The 21588-nt window shown below is 36.8% G+C and overlaps 1 protein-coding gene across 1 annotated transcript; it reads left to right on the top strand.

Annotated features, from left to right (window-relative positions):
* Window positions 1-753: 753 nt before the first annotated feature.
* Window positions 754-20920, top strand: LOC127639969 (high affinity cGMP-specific 3',5'-cyclic phosphodiesterase 9A-like). Its single transcript, XM_052122334.1, has 20 exons — window positions 754-822; window positions 1473-1604; window positions 2947-3017; window positions 3115-3192; window positions 3318-3361; window positions 3720-3774; window positions 3882-3952; window positions 4039-4126; window positions 13003-13084; window positions 13192-13266; window positions 13728-13814; window positions 13923-14027; window positions 14108-14190; window positions 14597-14753; window positions 15002-15115; window positions 15233-15337; window positions 16625-16753; window positions 16838-16933; window positions 17225-17294; window positions 17573-20920. Exons 2-19 carry the CDS (start codon window positions 1536-1538, stop codon window positions 17273-17275), a joined length of 1560 nt encoding a protein of 519 aa, XP_051978294.1. The 5' UTR covers window positions 754-822; window positions 1473-1535; the 3' UTR covers window positions 17276-17294; window positions 17573-20920.
* The last annotated feature ends 668 nt before the right edge of the window (window positions 20921-21588 follow it).

The raw sequence follows: 21588 nt of genomic DNA, 5'->3' as shown, positions 1-21588 counted from the left end.
TCGTCACTGTCATGACTGCTATGTTGCTCGGAACTGCACACAAGACTATCACCTACTTTTGCACTTGTGTACATGGTAGTGTGACAAAGTGATTTGATTTGATTTTTCACTGGTGGTCTCGACTTTTGAAATCTATTGTATATGTGTTATATGTGATTTATATCAGCCTTATAGTCACGTGCCTTCTTAACACTGTGTCAAGCCTGTAGTTTACTTGTTCACACACAGTACTCTTTGGTTAGATACACTTTTCTTAGTGTGTTTTTATAATGTGTCTTTTTGATAGGAAATCCCACCATCTTTAATATAAAAGATAAAGATGTCATGATTTAATGGTGTTCATACTAAATATTGTATTGTATAGACCGATATGTGCAATGCACTAATGGTCTGTTGTCAGATTTCAGTTTAGTACAGCATCTCACTATTCATCTACAAACAATATATCACTCAAATTATTCTTTGATCTGTATTTTAATACATTATAAATACAACACACATCAAATATGACCCCCAGCAGATTCATCAATGATCAAACATTGGGAGGATTGTATAATAATTGTACATATGTCCTTACCATTTTATTTATATTTATGTGTGTATGTTAGGATAGCTATTCCAAGTGTCATGACAAGGAACAGTGTTGTAATGGATAAGCAGTAGATGGCATCAGTAAACAGTCAGCTGTAACCGTTCCTTGGCAACACTGGATGGCCAACAGTACTTAAAGAGCAGCACTGAAAGTCCTGATGAATCTTCCTGCATCCAGCATCTCCATCAGCATCTCTGAGTGAATTTAGAGATTGAATGGCACATTCTCAGGTACGTCAACAGCTTTTATTTATGTGCTGTCAATATCAATTTTTGCTCTAAAAAATTATTTTAGCACCAAGTGGATATCAAGATCCATTGGATTCATGTCATGTGCACACTATGTAGCTTACATGTAATGCAGTCAGCTCTTGCATATCACCTGGTTTGTCCTATATGTAACTTCAGAAAGCAAATTATACAAGCGTTTTAATATGAAACATATAGTTAGAAATTTAGATTATGAGCATGACAAATTTAGTCAATAGATTAAATGAATGTTGTAGTATTTGGTATGTCTCTCTTTTGCTTCAATGACAGTATGCACTCAAGTTGCACAAGCTTGTGTAAAGCCTGATGGTCCACATTATGATTTCTGAATCTTCCAAAGATTATCTTGTGTGCTTAAATGGAAGCAAGAATATCTAATTAACATGGTCAGTTTTACATATAGTGCAGTATCTAAAACACATTTTATCCTTTTTTTTCTCTTAACATCTCTGTTTTCATTTTTTCTAAATTCTAAAACTTTAGTTCATTTCCAGGTTTAAATGGGAAATAAAAATGTAAATGGACTCCGCTGTATTGAAGGAGAATTGAAGGAGAAGACTGAATTGAAAGATGATTGATAATGAGTTAATATACTTTTTGTCCTCTTTTAGTGTTCTTCACTGGTCCAAAAAAGGTGGTAGCAATAGATTGAGGACAGTAGGATAACCATAATCATGGGGTCAAGCTCATCATCTTATGCCCCTAAAACTATTTATCTGGATGTGGATGGAAAGGTTCAAAGGGTGAGTCTCACAATTTCAAACCTAAAAGGCTGTTTGGTTAAGAATCTTAAACCACAGATAATAGGAACTTTAGGTGATGTTGTAACAATACAACAAGCATTCTATGTATCTGGACACTTCAAGGGAAAGTTCACTAAAAAATAAAAATTCTCTCATCATTTACTCACTCTTGTGCCATCTCATATGTGTGTGACTTTCTTTCTTCTGCAGAAACACAAATAAAGATTTTTACCAGAATATTTCAGCTCTGTAGGTCCATATAATGCAAGTGAATGGTGAACCGAACTTTGAAGGTCTAAAAATTACATAAAGTCAGCATAAACATAATCCATACGACTCTGGTGGTTTAATCCATCTCTTCAGAAGCGATGATATGTGTGGGTGTGAAACAGATCAATATGTAAGTCCTTTTTTAGGATAAATCTTCACTTTCACATTCTTTCTTTACAAATTCACATTCTTCATGCATATCGCCACTTACTGGGCATGGATGAAAATGTATAGTAAAAAAGGACTTAATTATGATATGTTTGTCACCCATATCTATAATTTCAATTCTGAAGAAATGAATTTAACCACTGGAGTCGGTTGGATTACTTTTATGCTGCTTTTATGTTCTTTATGGTGATTCAAAGTTCTGGTCACCATTCACTTGCATTGTATGGATCTACATAGATGAGATATTCTTCTAATAAGCTTTCTTTGTTTTCAGCAGAAGAAAGAAAGTCACACACATCTGGGATGGCATGATGTCAGTAAATGATGAGAGAATTTTCATTTTTTGGGTGAACTGTCCCTTTAAGACACTTAAAAACTTTTGAATGAATGTCATAGCATCAGAAAACAATACTGTATATCAAACCAAGCTACATTTATTTTAAAGAAGGACAGTTGAAACTTTTTGAAGTTGAAAAGTATTGTCAGATATACTGACACTTTGAGGTTGTTAAATGCAGTGAAACATGTCTATAGTTAATGTGGTTACTCTGCTAGGACACCAGTGAGAACTTGAGGAGAACCGGTTTCATACATCCACTCAAAATCTCTTCATGTCACTTCACTTCATAAAGGTCAACGTGTACCTTTTCAAGGATCATTACTTGAGTTAAAAATACACTGAGAGCCATTGTGGGTGACAGGTGCCTTTGACAAACAAGTCCCTGTGACACCTGCAAAGGGAAAATTCACATCTTTCCACTTAAACCCAGTATTGTGCTTAAGTAATCACTTCACTGGTGTTTCCATGTAAGGTTAGTCTCTAGGGATAACTTGCTCTTCATTTTTGAAGGTGCACAAATTTGATTGTTAGACATTTCTTAATGTTTACTTCTGATGGTTTTAGGTCATTTTCAGTCGACACTGTAGCCCATGTGACATCAAAGAGCTTCTTTGTTCATCATCCAATGTTGCCAGGTCAGCATCTTCTCATATGTAAAATTACACTTATTAATCTGATTTTAAGGATTTGTTTCCCCAAATGACACCCAATTTATTGTGCTCTTATATCTAGAAACACTGCTATACTTTTGGTTGACGTGGAAGGAGCACTGATATCTATCGACCCTGCCATGCCTACAAACACTCCAAAGTAAGTAAGGTTTTTTTACATAATTACAATGACAACAAAAAAAACATAGCAGTTTACTATTGTTGTTATTATTAATGAATAAATCAGAAGCAGTAAATACATACCTTCTTTGTCATTTTTTCTAGCAACTTGTATAAGGTCGTTCCCCATTGCGCAAGCCAGGGAGGAGGTATGAAAAGAGTTTGTTCTTAACTAATTTTACTAACAGAAAGGAATTGTTCACTCACTCCATGCCGTTCCAAACCCAATTGATTTTCTTCCGTTGAACAAAAAAGATTTTCGTGTACAAAAGGTCTTCATAAAAGCATCATAAACGCAAAGCTATCATTTGTTTCAGAAGACTTGCAATAGCACACAAGTCATATGGACTGCTTATATGGTACTCAAAAATCTTTTTTGAAAGAAAAATGTAAAGGATTATCATTATAATGAGCCAAGTAAAAAGGTTTGTAGAGATAGAAAATACAGCAATGGATCATAGGTATGCATTGTATCATATCAATAAACACCTTTTATTCTCTCAAAAGAGAAGGAAGACATGTTCCAGAATGTTCTGTCACAAGTGGCTGAACAATTCAGCAGGTGAGATTGTGTCATATCCTGTCACAATGAATGAGCATTTCTTGTATTTACAAATGCTTTGATTTAGATCAGTGTGTGCATGTTAATGAATGTGATCTGTGTTTCAGGGCCTTCAGGATAAATGAGCTGAAGTTGGAGGTGACCAATAGACTGGCCATGTTGGAGAAGAGAGTGGAATGTAAGTGTAGATATTATATGATGCACATTCTGACTGCTACTTGATGTTTTTGTGAGCTAATAGTCTGAATCTTTGTAATGAAACAGTGGAGGGGCTGAAAGTGGTAGAGATTGAGAGGTGTAAGAATGATCTGAGGAAACTAAGAGATGAGATGACCTCTAGAGGAGGAGTGAGGTATGAACACTGATCCTTTCTAATTTTTTGTTTTGTTTTGCTTTAATATTTGTTTTATTGTATTCACTTTTTTATTTTAGATTATTTATTATTATTATAGTATTGAACAAAATCTTCAATAATAGTCTAGTTTAGTTTTGTTTAGTCTTATGCTTTGCTCCGTTTTTTTGTTTCGTTTAGTTTAGTTTCGTTTAGTTTATCGTCTTCTTTTGCTTTGTTCTGTTTTTAGTTTACTTTAGTTTATAGTATTCTAATGCTTTACTTTGTTTTTAGTTTAGTTTACATTAGTTTAGTCTTCTTTTGCTTAGCGCTTTGCTTTGTTTTTAGTTTAGTTACGTTTAGTTTACTTTATTTTAATTTAGTTTAGTCTTCTTTTGCTTTGCTCTGTTTTAGTTTAGTTTACAGTCTTTTTTGCTTTGCTCTGTTTTTAGTTTAGTTTAATTTATAGTCTTTTTTGCTTTGCTCTGTTTTTAGTTTAGTTTAATTTATAGTCTTTTTTGCTTTGCTCTGTTTTTAGTTTAGTTTAATTTAGTTTACTTAAGTTCCCTATCTGTCACTCACTCGACGTTGTGTCGATGAAGTGACACTAGGGGTCACACTTGGGAGCCCGAGACACCTCTGATCTTTGTTAAAAGGCCAATGGGAATTTGCGAGTGGTATTTCCATGCCACTCCCTGGAACATACGGGTATAAAGGAGCTGGCGTGCGAACCGCTCATTCAGATTTTCCTCTTCAGAGCCGATCAGTCGCTATTCATTGAGCTGAATTCCCACGGCTTCCATTCACTTCTAATGGATTCTGATGGCGCATTACAGTGGCTTCTCCTCTCTCTGCACTGGTGCACTGCAGAGATCGCCCTTGGGTGCTTCAGCAGAACAAACTAAAAGAGTATATTCTAAAAGAGTATAAATCCTAAAAGAGTATATTCTAAAAGAGCAGCAGACATGGAAATGTCTTTTAAAAGACCCGTCATTTTAAAGATGCCTTTCCGCAAGTGTGTTATTCATAGTTGCGGTCGATATCTCTAGCCTTCTGTTGGCCACGATCGCTGTCTTTTGTGCCTGGGCACCACCCACATGGAGACATCGTTCGTGGATGGGTCATGTTCTCACTGTGAGAACATGACCATGGCAACGTTGCGGTTGCGGCTTGCCTTCATAAGCAAGCAAGCCACCCCAGCGGCTTCCTGCCTCGGTCCTCCTACCTACGAGTTTGAGGCCAGTGCTGCTAGTAATGGGGGCGATCTGGGGACCTCAATGGGACTACCTCTGCCAGGTAAATCCCCACGGACTTCCCATTCCCCAGCACGCTCATTTGCCCCAATCGGGCTTCCGAATGAGACCGCCGGCTCATCTCAGGGCGAGTTCGACCTCTTGTTCGGGGCCCGCAAAGGTGATGAGCTCTCGAGCGCAGCATCGGAGAGCAGGCTCATCCAGTTGGATGCAGAAACCTCTGCTGGGCAACACCCAACACATTTGCGAGGTTCTATCTCCGGGTTGAGCCGGTTTCGTCCCATGTCTTGGCAGGAACAAACAGGTAAGTCCAGGACAGTTGGCCGGGTGTATGGCTTGCGTATAGCATCTTTCACCTCCACTGAGCTGAAGACGTGTGCTGTTGACTTCCAGTAATGTTCACAAAATGTGTTCCCTGGATGACTTCCTCCTAGCCCCGGCTCAGTACATATGCTACTAACCCCTGTACTGAGATAGGTGGTACGCATGTTGGTTCCCCGTAGGCAACCCCATGCGACATATATCTTCTGCTAAATCGTTCCCGTGTTGGTAAACTGCATCTTCCTTGGGCAGAGGCCCCTCTGCCCTAGTCACCATGTTTGTAGAAAATCCTCCCCCGTTGGGTAGGACCTACCACGTGACTTCTCCACACGACATGCTTCCAACAAAGCTCGGCAAGACCATGTGATGTATTTCCACTCAAAATAAAACCCCCAACCCCCCACCCCCCCATCTGGGCGGGGTGTGGTCTCCGCGGTGTCTTCCCCTTGGGAATTTATTTACATAAGTGATATCCAACATAAACATGGCTTGACATGAACACATTACCAAACACACACAATACTTGACAAGACAATGGTAAACGTGAGGGCTTAAATACATAGACGTGGGAGAACGAGTTAACCGACAGAACAGACAGAACTGATGACAAGATAATTAAATAATAAACCAATGAAAACAAGACACATGAACATGGAGGGAACTGGAACCACATAACAAGGGACACATGACATGAAACAGGAAATAAACTTTCAAAATAAAAGACATGAAATACATGAACCAACAAAATACACAACAAGTTTAGTCTTTTTTCACTTTGCTCTTTGCTTTGCTTTGTTTTTTAGTTTAGTTTAGTTTAGTTTAGTTTACTCTTCTTTCACTTTGCTCTTTGCTTTGCTTTGTAGTTTAGTTTAGTTTAATTTACTCTTCTTTCACTTTGCTCTTTGCTTTGCTTTGTAGTTTAGTTTAGTTTAATTTACTCTTCTTTCACATTGCTCTTTGCTTTGCTTTGCTTTGTAGTTTAGTTTAGTTTAATTTAGTTTAGTTTAGTTTACTCTTCTTTCACTTTGCTCTTTGCTCTGCTTTGTAGTTTAGTTTAGTTTAATTTAGTTTAGTTTAGTTTAGTTTAGTTTACTCTTCCTTCGCTTTGCTCTTTGCTTTGCATTTGTTTTTAGTTTAGTTTAGTTTACTTTACATTATTTTAGTTTACTTTAGTGTAGTCTTCTTTTGCTTTGCTCTTTGCTTTAATGTGTTTTAGTTTAGTTTAGTTTACTGTAGTTTACTTTAGTTTACTTTAGTGTAGCCTTCTTTTGCTTTGCTCTTTGCTTTAATGTGTTTTAGTTTAGTTTACTTTAGTTTACTTTAGTGTAGTCTTCTTTTGCTTTGCTCTTTGCTTTAATGTGTTTTAGTTTAGTTTAGTTTACTGTAGTTTACTTTAGTTTACTTTAGTGTAGTCTTCTTTTGCTTTGCTCTTTGCTTTAATGTGTTTTAGTTTAGTTTAGTTTACTGTAGTTTACTGTAGTTTACTTTAGTTTACTTTAGTTTACTTTAGTGTAGTCTTCTTTTGCTTTGCTCTTTGCTTTAATGTGTTTAGTTTAGTTTACTGTAGTTTACTTTAGTTCACTTTAATTTAGACATCTTTTGCTTTGCTCTTTGCTTTAATGTGTTTTAGTTTAGTTTAGTTTACTGTAGTTTACTTTAGTTCACTTTAATTTAGACTTCTTTTGCTTTGCTCTTTGCTTTAATGTGTTTTAGTTTAGTTTAGTTTACTGTAGTTTACTTTAGTTTACTTTAGTGTAGTCTTCTTTTGCTTTGCTCTTTGCTTTAATGTGTTTAGCTTAGTTTACTGTAGTTTACTTTAGTTCACTTTAATTTAGACTTCTTTTGCTTTGCTCTTTGCTTTAATGTGTTTTAGTTTAGTTTAGTTTACTGTAGTTTACTTTAGTTCACTTTAATTTAGACTTCTTTTGCTTTGCTCTTTGCTTTAATGTGTTTTAGTTTAGTTTAGTTTACTGTAGTTTACTTTAGTTTACTTTAGTGTAGTCTTCTTTTGCTTTGCTCTTTGCTTTAATGTGTTTTAGTTTAGTTTAGTTTACTGTAGTTTACTTTAGTGTAGCCTTCTTTTGCTTTGCTCTTTGCTTTAATGTGTTTTTAGTTTAGTTTACTTTTAGTTTACTTTAGTGTAGTCTTCTTTTGCTTTGCTCTTTGCTTTAATGTGTTTTAGTTTAGTTTAGTTTACTGTAGTTTACTTTAGTTTACTTTAGTGTAGTCTTCTTTTGCTTTGCTCTTTGCTTTAATGTGTTTTAGTTTAGTTTAGTTTACTGTAGTTTACTGTAGTTTACTTTAGTTTACTTTAGTTTACTTTAGTGTAGTCTTCTTTTGCTTTGCTCTTTGCTTTAATGTGTTTAGTTTAGTTTACTGTAGTTTACTTTAGTTCACTTTAATTTAGACTTCTTTTGCTTTGCTCTTTGCTTTAATGTGTTTTAGTTTAGCTTAGTTTACTGTAGTTTACTTTAGTTCACTTTAATTTAGACTTCTTTTGCTTTGCTCTTTGCTTTAATGTGTTTTAGTTTAGTTTAGTTTACTGTAGTTTACTTTAGTTTACTTTAGTGTAGTCTTCTTTTGCTTTGCTCTTTGCTTTAATGTGTTTAGTTTAGTTTACTGTAGTTTACTTTAGTTTACTTTAGTGTAGTCTTCTTTTGCTTTGCTCTTTGCTTTAATGTGTTTAGTTTAGTTTACTGTAGTTTACTTTAGTTCACTTTAATTTAGACTTCTTTTGCTTTGCTCTTTGCTTTAATGTGTTTTAGTTTAGTTTAGTTTACTGTAGTTTACTTTAGTTCACTTTAATTTAGACTTCTTTTGCTTTGCTCTTTGCTTTAATGTGTTTTAGTTTAGTTTAGTTTACTGTAGTTTACTTTAGTTTACTTTAGTGTAGTCTTCTTTTGCTTTGCTCTTTGCTTTAATGTGTTTTAGTTTAGTTTACTGTAGTTTACTGTAGTTTACTTTAGTTTACTTTAGTGTAGTCTTCTTTTGCTTTGCTCTTTGCTTTAATGTGTTTAGTTTAGTTTACTGTAGTTTACTTTAGTTCACTTTAATTTAGACTTCTTTTGCTTTGCTCTTTGCTTTAATGTGTTTTAGTTTAGTTTAGTTTACTGTAGTTTACTTTAGTTTACTTTAGTGTAGTCTTCTTTTGCTTTGCTCTTTGCTTTAATGTGTTTTAGTTTAGTTTAGTTTACTGTAGTTTACTTTAGTTTACTTTAGTGTATGTGGCAGGGTGGAGGGCGGGGCCGGGTCGTGATCCTGCGCGCCCGGTCCCGTATTAGGCTAATTATCTGTCCCTGAGGTTTAAAGGCCGACAGCAGAGGGCTGTGCGAGAGAGAGAGATCGTTAGCGGACATGTCCGCCATGTGTGTTTGTTTATGTGTACTGTTAAGTTTTTCATTAAAATATTATTTATGTTGAAAAGCCGGTTCTCGCCTCCTCCTTGCCCCATCCTTGAGCTGTTTTACACTGGTGCCGAAAGCCCGGGAGGGAGGAGGGATACGCCGCAGTAGAGTTCTCGCCACTACCGTCCACTCTAACGGAGCAGCCGCGGCCATCTGCCGGGGGACAAGGAGCCCAGCCGCCTGAGCGAGGACGATGGCCGCCGACCGCGAGGGAGGAGGGGCTCCTAGCCGACCGCCTGGAGCGAGAGAACCGCTGCCAGGGGCGGAGGAGTCGCCTACCGGCCGCTGAAACGCGGCGGGGTTGGAGACCGCCGACCGCGAGCGGGGAGGGGCTCACTGCCGACCGCCTGGAGCGGGAGAACCGCTGCCAGGGGCGGGGGAGACCCCTTCTAGTCCCCGGGAACGCGGCGGGGTGTTCCGTCCGCCAGGGGCTGGAGGACTGCCGCGGATCCGCCCGGAGAGGCGCGGCTGTCGTCCGACAAAGGGTGGAGGAGTGGCCGAGGAACAAGCTGCGGCGTATCGGAGAACTGGCGAGTAAGAGTTTTTTTTTTTCTCATCTCTCTCTCTCCTCTCTCTCTCTCACTGTCGCTCTGCGTTGGCCTTTACCTCTCTTAAAATTTATAGTTTTGGGGGGGTACTACACTCTTACAGGAAGTACCCCCCCCCATTTTAATTAGTTCTGTTTCCCTCCCCTTGTCCCCTCCCTCGTCCAGGTAGATGGGGATGACCTGCCGGCAGACAGCGCGGAAGGCGCGCCCTTCCCCCAGGGAAAGAGGGGGATGTACGTCAGGCCGGGGGCTCCCCAGCCTGAGAGAACGGGGGAGGAATGTGGCAGGGTGGAGGGCGGGGCCGGGTCGTGATCCTGCGCGCCCGGTCCCGTATTAGGCTAATTATCTGTCCCTGAGGTTTAAAGGCCGACAGCAGAGGGCTGTGCGAGAGAGAGATCGTTAGCGGACATGTCCGCCATGTGTGTTTGTTTATGTGTACTGTTAAGTTTTTCATTAAAATATTATTTATGTTGAAAAGCCGGTTCTCGCCTCCTCCTTGCCCCATCCTTGAGCTGTTTTACAGTGTAGTCTTCTTTTGCTTTGCTCTTTGCTTTAATGTGTTTTAGTTTAGTTTAGTTTACTGTAGTTTACTTTAGTTTACTTTAGTGTAGTCTTCTTTTGCTTTGCTCTTTGCTTTAATGTGTTTTAGTTTAGTTTACTGTAGTTTACTGTAGTTTACTTTAGTGTAGTCTTCTTTTGCTTTGCTCTTTGCTTTAATGTGTTTAGTTTAGTTTACTGTAGTTTACTTTAGTTCACTTTAATTTAGACTTCTTTTGCTTTGCTCTTTGCTTTAATGTGTTTTAGTTTAGTTTAGTTTACTGTAGTTTACTTTAGTGTAGTCTTCTTTTGCTTTGCTCTTTGCTTTAATGTGTTTTAGTTTAGTTTAGTTTACTGTAGTTTACTTTAGTTTACTTTAGTGTAGTCTTCTTTTGCTTTGCTCTTTGCTTTAATGTGTTTAGTTTAGTTTACTGTAGTTTACTTTAGTTCACTTTAATTTAGACTTCTTTTGCTTTGCTCTTTGCTTTAATGTGTTTAGTTTAGTTTACTTTAGTTTACTTTAGTGTAGTCTTCTTTTGCTTTGCTCTTTGCTTTAATGTGTTTTAGTTTAGTTTAGTTTACTGTAGTTTACTTTAGTTTACTTTAGTGTAGTCTTCTTTTGCTTTGCTCTTTGCTTTAATGTGTTTTAGTTTAGTTTAGTTTACTGTAGTTTACTTTAGTTTACTTTAGTGTAGTCTTCTTTTGCTTTGCTCTTTGCTTTAATGTGTTTTAGTTTAGTTTAGTTTACTGTAGTTTACTTTAGTTTACTTTAGTGTAGTCTTCTTTTGCTTTGCTCTTTGCTTTAATGTGTTTTAGTTTAGTTTAGTTTACTGTAGTTTACTTTAGTTTACTTTAGTGTAGTCTTCTTTTGCTTTGCTCTTTGCTTTAATGTGTTTTAGTTTAGTTTACTGTAGTTTACTTTAGTTTACTTTAGTGTAGTCTTCTTTTGCTTTGCTCTTTGCTTTAATGTGTTTTAGTTTAGTTTAGTTTACTGTAGTTTACTTTAGTTTACTTTAGTGTAGCCTTCTTTTGCTTTGCTCTTTGCTTTAATGTGTTTTAGTTTAGTTTAGTTTACTGTAGTTTATTTTAGTTTACTTTAGTTTACTTTAGTGTAGTCTTTTGCTTTGCTCTTTGCTTTAATGTGTTTTAGTTTAGTTTAGTTTAGTTTACTGTAGTTTACTTTAGTTTACTTTAGTGTAGTCTTCTTTTGCTTTGCTCTTTGCTTTAATGTGTTTTAGTTTAGTTTAGTTTACTGTAGTTTACTTTAGTTTACTTTAGTGTAGTCTTCTTTTGCTTTGCTCTTTGCTTTAATGTGTTTTAGTTTAGTTTAGTTTACTGTAGTTTACTGCAGTTTACTGTAGTTTACTTTAGTTTACTTTAGTGTAGTCTTCTTTTGCTTTGCTCTTTGCTTTAATGTGTTTTAGTTTAGTTTACTGTAGTTTACTTTAGTTTACTTTAGTGTAGTCTTCTTTTGCTTTGCTCTTTGCTTTAATGTGTTTTAGTTTAGTTTAGTTTACTGTAGTTTACTTTAGTTTACTTTAGTGTAGTCTTCTTTTGCTTTGCTCTTTGCTTTAATGTGTTTTAGTTTAGTTTAGTTTACTGTAGTTTACTTTAGTTTACTTTAGTGTAGTCTTCTTTTGCTTTGCTCTTTGCTTTAATGTGTTTTAGTTTAGTTTAGTTTACTGTAGTTTACTGCAGTTTACTGTAGTTACTTTAGTTTACTTTAGTGTAGTCTTCTTTTGCTTTGCTCTTTGCTTTAATGTGTTTAGTTTAGTTTACTGTAGTTTACTTTAGTTTACTTTAGTGTAGTCTTCTTTTGCTTTGCTCTTTGCTTTAATGTGTTTTAGTTTAGTTTAGTTTACTGTAGTTTACTTTAGTTTACTTTAGTGTAGTCTTCTTTTGCTTTGCTCTTTGCTTTAATGTGTTTTAGTTTAGTTTAGTTTAGTTTACTGTAGTTTACTTTAGTTTACTTTAGTGTAGTCTTCTTTTGCTTTGCTCTTTGCTTTAATGTGTTTTAGTTTAGTTTACTGTAGTTTACTTTAGTTTACTTTAGTGTAGTCTTCTTTTGCTTTGCTCTTTGCTTTAATGTGTTTTAGTTTAGTTTAGTTTACTGTAGTTTACTGTAGTTTACTTTAGTTTACTTTAGTGTAGTCTTCTTTTGCTTTGCTCTTTGCTTTAATGTGTTTTAGTTTAGTTTAGTTTACTGTAGTTTACTTTAGTTTACTTTAGTGTAGTCTTCTTTTGCTTTGCTCTTTGCTTTAATGTGTTTTAGTTTAGTTTAGTTTACTGTAGTTTACTTTAGTTTACTTTAGTTTACTTTAGTGTAGCCTTCTTTTGCTTTGCTCTTTGCTTTAATGTGTTTAGTTTAGTTTACTGTAGTTTACTTTAGTTTACTTTAGTGTAGTCTTCTTTTGCTTTGCTCTTTGCTTTAATGTGTTTTAGTTTAGTTTAGTTTACTGTAGTTTATTTTAGTTTACTTTAGTGTAGTCTTCTTTTGCTTTGCTCTTTGCTTTAATGTGTTTAGTTTAGTTTACTGTAGTTTACTAAAGTTCACTTTAATTTAGACTTCTTTTGCGTTGCTCTTTGCTTTGTTTTTTGTTTAGTTTTGTTAAGCTTATCTTAGTTTTGTTTTGCTCTGTTTTCTTTTGCTTTGCTATTTTTTTCTTTTCTTTCTTTCTTTTCTGCTTTGCTTTCTTTTTTGCCTCATACATGCACAGTAATGCCATTAGTAACGTGCTTTCATTTGATTTGATTATTGTGTTCTGTTTAATCATTTTGACAATGTATTTATGTCCTGTTTTAATGGGTTATGCTGGCATTTATTTTATAAATAGAGTGACCTGCAACTGCAAATATAACTTTACCGATGATGGAAAGAAACTCTCTCCCAGGCGAGATGTCCCAAGCTATCCAAAGGTACAAATAGAAGACCTTACTAGTATTCCTTTTGTTTTATATAAACAAGGCCATATTAAACCATTATGTAAAACTGTATTTTCACATTCTCTTATGTCTACATGCAGTACACACTTTCTCAGGAAACTATAGAGGCTCTGAAAAAGCCCACCTTTGATGTATGGCATTGGGAACACAATGAGGTTTGTCATCTTAGTACAGTACGGTTACATGTGTTAACATTAGTAAACTACATTAGTTATCATGAACTAACAATGATCAATAAGTTTTCAGCATTTAGTAATATTTGGTTATGTTAATTTCTACATATACTAATAATGTTTTTATTAAAAGTTGGATTTGTTAACATTAGTTAATAGACTATAAACTAGCAATGAACAATTAAATAACAATAATAATTTCTTTGATAAATACTGTAATATTAAATTGTTTAAATGCTAGTTCATGAAACCTAATGCATTCACTAATGTAAACAAATGGAACCTTGTTGTAAACTGTTACCAGATATGTTTTGACATACTACATTGTTTTGATTTTTATTTATTTAATTTTAAATATTATTGATGACCAGATTGTGTACAGTTACAAAGAATTTATCAGTAAGATACTGATTGTTTGTATACTGAATTACTGTTGTTTACAGATGCTGAGCTGTTTGGAGTATATGTATCATGACCTTGGACTGGTTAAGGAGTTCAACATAAACCCTATAACTCTCAAAAGATGGCTGGTAAGATGATCTTTCTCTTGAAAATACTTGATCTGTAAAAGATATTGGATTTCTGAAAATCTCTGAAGTATTTCAATCCTATTCTATTGTGTTGTTGCTAATTAATAGCTGGGAATTCAAGAAAATTACCGCGACAACCCTTTCCACAACTTCCGCCATTGCTTCTGTGTAAGCCAGATGATGTATGGAATGCTACATCTGTGTAACCTTCAGGTGATGTGACATATTTATTGTTAAATGTGGTAGAGATTCATACATGCCAGATAAGCATGTAACTTGTTTTTGTTCTTTAGGAGAGGCTGACTAGGACTGACATGTGTATTCTGATGACTACAGCAGTGTGTCATGACTTGGACCACCCGGGATACAACAACACGTATGACACTGACATATCGCTCTTTCCAGAGATCAGAACCACTTACAACACTTAATGTTTGATCACATTTTATCACAATGCTTTAGATAGCAAAATATCAAACCAAGTGGCATTTATGGGAAAGTTCTCAGATTCAGTGGAACATACTGTACATGCATTAAAAATGTACTTGGGTAATTTTCATAAACATAATTGCAAAAATGTGAAGTTAGGTCTAGCGTCGTTTGTTTTTATATTTTATAATCTAATGCAATGAAATACATGTACATTTGTGTCCAAATACTTTTGGGGACCATTGTATTGTATGTATTAATAGACATCTCCTGTTTAAAACATTGTTTGTACCATGAGATACTAAGCACTGTATCTGAGAAGGGTCTTATGCCCCCTGTCATTCTATACTCAGATACCAGATTAATGCTCGCACTGACTTGGCAGTGCGTTATAATGACATCTCTCCACTGGAGAACCACCATTGTGCTGTGGCCTTCCAGATCCTTTCTATGCCCGAGTGCAACATATTTGCCAACATAGATCCTGAATCTTTCAAACAGATACGACAGGTACCTCTCATCCACCACTCATCCACCTGATGTTTGTGTGAAGCAAGTTTCATTGTTATTAGTGGTGACTGTATCACTATAACTATTGTTCATACTTCTGGTTGGGGATTTGAAGATCCCTCGTACCCTATTAAACTTTGGTGTGTAAACCATATCTCATATACTGTGAACTGGGAAATATTTTGTAAAGTAGCTTGTATGAAACAAGATCTAAAACAAGCCTGAAAATATTTTTGTGTCTGCTGTAGGCAATCATTACTCTGATTCTGGCGACGGATATGGCCAGACATGGAGAGATACTGAACTCCTTCAAACAGAAAGTGGACAACTTTGATTTTACCAATGAGGAGCATGTCAAATGTGTATGTGTTTCCCTGCTTTTTCCTCTGGTTCAACAACAATGACAGTATTACAGTAAATTGCTTCAAATACATGCTGGCTTTTTACAGTATGATATACATATTTCTTTGTTTTTGCAGCTCAAGATGGTCATGATCAAGTGTTGTGACATCTCCAATGAGGTCAGACCTACTGATGTGGCAGAGCCATGGGTGGACTGTCTTCTGGAAGAGTACTTTATGCAGGTATCTCCAGAGTGAAATGATTAATTTCATGCAAGTGCTTTGAAAATGAATGTGTTACAGGGATAATTGAAATTGAAAAAGGAAAATTATGTCATAATTTACTCACCCTCATGCTGTTCCAAATACATATGCAGAAAATTCTTCTGTAGAACACAAAAGGAGAAGTTTAGCAGAATGTTGATGCTGCTCTTTACCACACGATAAGAGTGAATTGTGACCAGAGGTTGCAAAGCTCCAGAAATGAAAAAAAGTGTCATAAAAGTAGCCCATATGACTTGTGCGCTGTACTTAAAGTCTTCTAAATCCATACAAAAGATTTGATTGAAAAAAGACAGAATTTTAAGTTGTTATTCATTGATAATATTGTCCTCTCCACTAACATGCACGTTTGTGTATATTCAAGAATAGGATGTTAAGACTTGTCTTGACAGGTTTGACATCATTTGTGACTAATGTCATTGGTTCTTGTGTGTCTTGCACAATTTAAACATGCGCATATTCATATCGCATAATTGAGCTTTGAAGCTGCGGCGTAAAGAGAAGATTTTCAGTGAATGGCAGCTTAAGGTTCGGTCTGTTCTACATGCAAAGCTATTGTATGGCTTCAGAAGACTTGGAGCAAAGTGCACAAGTTGTGTGGATTATAGTACTTCACATTCAAGTAAAAAATATATTTATTCAGGTTACGAATGACATAAGGGTGAATATTTATGATATTAGAGCTGTAAAAATTATCATGTTAAAACATGTGATTAATAAAAAAAAATTTTACAACCTGATTAATGACAAAATTTGACATTAGATTTTGAGATTTCATTCAGTTCTGAGTTTTTAACAGAGTTGGGTAGAGTAGACAAAAACTGTACTCAATTAAAAGTACTGGAGTTTGAAGCGCCATTAATCATAATCATACCATAAATGCAGCTTCACGATTGCTATATTAAAGTGGAAAGCCACAATTAGTATTGCTGAGGATGAGGGTTTAAAAGATTTAATGCTAATTGCAATGAATATGCAGCCTATGAGGACAAGATCTATCAATTAGTCAACCTCCCACTTACACTTTAGGAAATGTTTAATATAACTTGCATTGGTGCTATTTTAGTGCATTTCTGTCATTATACTGTGGTGTTTGGTTGGAAAGGAATTGACAGGAAAAAAGTTTATATATAATCACGGTTATCTATGAAAAATCATGTGATTAATTGCGATTCAATATTTTAATTGACTGTGAGCACTAAATTATATATATGATAATCTTGACTGCTTTTTGGGTTGATTTGGCAGAGCGATCGAGAGAAGTCAGAAGGTCTTCCTGTTGCTCCGTTTATGGACCGTGACAAAGTCACCAAACCAACGGCACAGATTGGCTTCATTAAATTTGTCCTCATCCCAATGTTTGAGACAGTCATGAAGGTGTGTATTCACAGACTGATTTATGAATTGGAATTTTAAATTGGAATATGTAATTCTAATGTCAAGACAACTGTCTGTGTTCAGCTCTTTCCTCAGATCGAGGAAATCATGGTACAGCCTTTGAGGGACTCTCGTGATCATTATGAAGAGCTAAAGCAGATTGATGATGCAATGTCAGCGGTAATGAGTCCTAGTATGCAGTAATGGAGAGCCTTTTTTTTTTGTCTTTTGAAGGAAAAAGTGTGAATGAGGCAAAAACAATCAGAGTGGACAAAGCCTAAAATTGAATTGCCAACTCAGTCTTTGAATAAGAGAAGCGTTGAGAGTAATCTCTGTGAGAATAATGTTTTAACCTCTGCTGTTAGCAACAATCATGACAATTTTTAGAACAATCATAATATGTACAGAATGGAAACCTCTTTTTGACTTTATTGTTTTGTACCTTGTGTTAATGTGATGTTTTGCCTTCAGGCACAGAAGAAGAAAACAGAGAGCATGTCTTTGGGTGGAAAGAAGAAATAGACAACCTGCTTCTTATATGGTATAAATGAATCACATGATAATAATTTACATTAATTAGACATTATTTTCATCAATTACAATTTCCTAAACAACATTCTGTCAAATACTGTATAATGTTTTCTCTGCTCATTAAACTGTGAACGGATCAATTATTTTATCATTTACAAATTTAAACACTTTTAAATTTTTAAATGACAGAATTGTCCCCTGCTATCATTCCTGCAACACAAAGCTTCTTATACCATGATTTCTTAAGTGCTCTGTCCTCATTTTCATGGTCCTGTCCTCTTCCTTTAGGGATCTCAAACTGATCCAGTTCCCAGTTTCCTGAAACTGAGGTCTAGAACTGTTTGGGCTCTCCAAGATCCAAAGAGAGTTTTGGACCTCTTCTGTGTATTGAGGCAAGAAGAATGTCCACAGAAGGCAAACAGCAGTAGTAAGGAGAGGGGTCAAGAAAACAGATCGATGCACCTCCCTGATCTCTGCCTGCATCATATTTGTCTATTGATGGACCACACTCTTATACTGGAATACACAGACTATCATTTAATTGCCAGCAAAAGCCTTCATCAGCCAATTAACAAAGGACAATGCATCTATGTGAACTTCTGCAGTTAATCCAGGATGGACTTCAAAGATATTTGTCATTAATCTTAAAGTTCATAAAAAATTATTTTATTTTTATTTTTAAAACACTGGACCACTTGTTCACTGGGTCGCTTACTTAATTTACAAATTTAAAACCATGACTTACACTGCACACAAATAACTAATACTGGCATTATATTCATGTTGTTTAGCCAGAGGGGAACTGACCCCCCCACAATGAGTCTGGTTTCTCCCAAGGTTATTTTTCTCCATTAACCAACATCTTATGGAGTTTTGTGTTCCTTGCCACATGCACCACCATCCGCATTCTGCCTTTATTCCTCTCGCAGGCTTGATTAGCCTGATAAGGGACCGAGTATGTAGAATGATGAGCTGGCCACGCCCTCCGCCCTGTCACAACATTTTACAATCATATTTAATCAAACTACACAATGATCACTGTAAGACTTTATAGATAGTATATATATACATTTTTTGTAAATGCACGATTTCCTGTAAAGCTGCTTTGAAACAATGTGTGTTGTGAAAAGCGCCATCCAAATAAAAATGATTATTGGGTACATATTTGTACCTAACAAATCACGGGATGAAACCGGCTCAACCCGGAGATTGTAAAATTTTGCAAAGGTATTGGGTGTAGCCCAGCCCGATGCTCTGCAGATGTCTGCTAGAGAGGTGCCATGGGCCAGTTCCCACGAGGATGCTCATATTCCCAAAGGGGCGGGCACGGCCTGGGCCTGGTATGCCAGAGCGATGGCATCCATGATGCAGTGGGCAAGCCTCTGTTTGCCGAAGCAGACAAAGAGCTGCTCTGAGCGTCTAAAGCTCTGCATGCGATCCAAGTAGCTGAGTAAAGCACACACCGGACACAGCAATGACAGCGTTGGGTCTACCTCCTCCAGAGGCAGCGCTTGCAGGCTCACAACCTGATCTCTGAAGGGGGTCGTGGGAACCTTGGGCAAATTGCTGGCCGGGGTCTCAAGATCACGTGAGAATCTGCCGGTCCGAACTTCAGGCAAGTGAGTGTCACGCCATTCTGCTGCCTCTTACTCAGCCCTTGGACAGACCTCATATTTTTGCAGGCAGGAGTGTCCTGATGCGTCGTGGTCACCACAGACACCTCCAAGTTGGGATGGGATGAGTGTGTAATGGGCACGCAGCCATTGTTTCCTTGAAGATGGCCCACCTGATTACTCTCACTTCCATCAAGAGGGTTGGGGACCTGCAAGCGTTTTCTCTCAGTGACACTTGCCTGAAGTTCGGTCCGGCAGATTCTCACGTGATCCTGAGACCCCATCATTTTTCGATTATTTTGAAACCAATGTCTAGACACAGGGAGGTTTTTGTCATCAACAAATAGAGGGTTGAGCTGAGAGGTGATTTGAGAGTCTCTGTAGTAGGAAATAAAAGCCAGGGATTGGTATGGCTGAATGGGGATTGGCAGACTGAAAATGAAAACTGAATGGATCTGTTGAAATGGATTCTGAAAACTTTAACAAAAGGTTTATGTGGCAGCTTAGACAGTGTCTCTGGACGTATTTGTGATGTCTATTTACTCTACAAAAATTATGATAGGTGATTGGATTAATATGGTTCTGTAAGCAGTATAACGTCTGTATTATTTTGTTTTCAGGCCTCAGTGTTTTGAGCTTTAGTCTTGACATGAATGCTCAGGCACTACTAATAAAGTTTTAAGCTGCCATTATGTGCTTTTTGGAGCTTCATAATATTGGTACCCATTCACTTGCATTGTATAGACTTAAAGAGCTGAAAACATCTTCTAAAAATCTTTGTTAGTGTTCTGCAGAAGAAAGAAAGTCATACACATCTGAGATGGCATGAGGGCGAGTAAATGATTAGAGAATTTTCACTTTTTGGGTGAACTATCCGTCTTCAGCCCCATTTTACCCTACTTTAAAGTCTTGACTACAGAAAGCTATGAACATTTCTGCCATTACTGCCCACAAAAAGAGAAATTTTACTGAACACACATTAAACTTGTTTGAACAGTGGTGTAACTACAGAGCAGGGTGTGCAGCCACATTCCTCCCAACCCCCCTTAAGGCAACAAATGTCCCCTAATCACTGAAGCTGTCTTCACTGCATTATAAATGGTGTTACTCTCATGAAGTTTATGTGGGAGCCAGAATAGAACTAGCCACTAGAGGGCAATGTACACAGGTGGTGAGTGTGGTGCTGGGGAACTGGTGCATAAGATGAGAGCAATGATCAAGTACAGGTGGTGGGAGAATGCGGTTCTTACCATTGGATTGTACCCTTTTTTCGGAGCATAAAGAACATCTCTACCACCCTTGCTTAAAGGCTTATAGGAAAGCCTCAACAGTATAGTCAGTGTGTTTTCTTTAAACCACATAATAAAAAAATAATAATAAAAATAATAAACTGTTGTTTTACTACATCCCAGAATACATTTTCACATTTGTTTGTGATTGCCATTGACACCCTTTGAAAAAGGGTATTTTCAGAGGTATTTATTTTTGTAATAATGCTTATTATCAGGTCTATCAGGAAGACTCGCAGACTTGAGTGAAATTTAAGATGACATTTATTTGATGAATATAAAACAGAAATGGAATGTCTCTCTTTTTTGCGTAGGACCCGTCTGGCGGTCCAAGAAGTTGTACTTGGAACCGTAATATCCTGCCGGAGATAGGAGACAGGGGCGAGGAGCCTACCCCCGTGCAGGACGGGACTCAACATGTGGTGGTGGGGTGGTGGAGGTTTCCGTGTTAGCACACTGAAACAGCAATGTGATAGATTGTGAGTAGACTTATAAAGCAACGGCTTACATGTGATTGGCTAGGAATTACCTCGCTAATGGTGTGATGATGTACAGCTCCTAGTCTTCCCGCTAAAACTACGCTGCGCTTACATTTTTTTGTCAACCTCATTTTGTTTATTAATTCCTAAGTGTGGCAGGGTGGAGGGCGGGGCTGGGTCGTGATCCTACGCACCCGGTCCCGTATGAGGCTAATCAAGCCCTTGAGGTATAAAGGTCGACTGAAGGGTGTCGTGCGGGAGAGAGAGATCGTTTACGGACATGTCCGTCATGTGTGTGTTTGTGTTTTCTTTTATGTTTACTATTAAACTATTATTTATATTGAAAAGCCGGTTCTCGCCTCCTCCTTTCCATTGAATACCTTTACACTAAATTTCATCAATGTATAAAAAAGTTAATCAATCATCAAATCACACAAAACAAGCATATTTGGAATAAAAGAAAACTGAATCATGCCCTTTTCATTTCAAAATAATACAAAATACAGTATATAAATACTGGTATATCAGTATCAACATATCAATAATCATCTTATACTATTCAATGTAGCCTAGACTTTATGCACTAGAAAATGCATGTATTGCATGATAGTCTATGGGCCAATTCATGATTACTTTTTTGTGCTTAGAATGGTTTATTTAAGACTGAATTAATATCTGATTACAATCTTTACAAAATGCATTATATTTCTGCCAATGCCCCTTCAGTCTCATTACAGTCAGCGCACTTTGCATGAGAATCAGCAATCTTTCAAACATTTGAACGTTCCCCACGACTGTGATTCCAGTGTAAATACAGTCATGTCCCCACTGTACATTAAAAAGTCTGTGTAGATGCACCTTTTCATGGTATACATGCCGCATCTGTTGCGGCTTCTCTGCTATGCCCTCCCTCATTTTGCCCC

Source organism: Xyrauchen texanus, chromosome 4 (assembly GCF_025860055.1).
Source record: "Xyrauchen texanus isolate HMW12.3.18 chromosome 4, RBS_HiC_50CHRs, whole genome shotgun sequence".
Lineage (NCBI taxonomy): Eukaryota > Metazoa > Chordata > Actinopteri > Cypriniformes > Catostomidae > Xyrauchen > Xyrauchen texanus.
The sequence above is the reverse complement of the archived record's forward strand: the minus strand, read 5'-3'. Positions and strand labels throughout refer to the sequence as shown.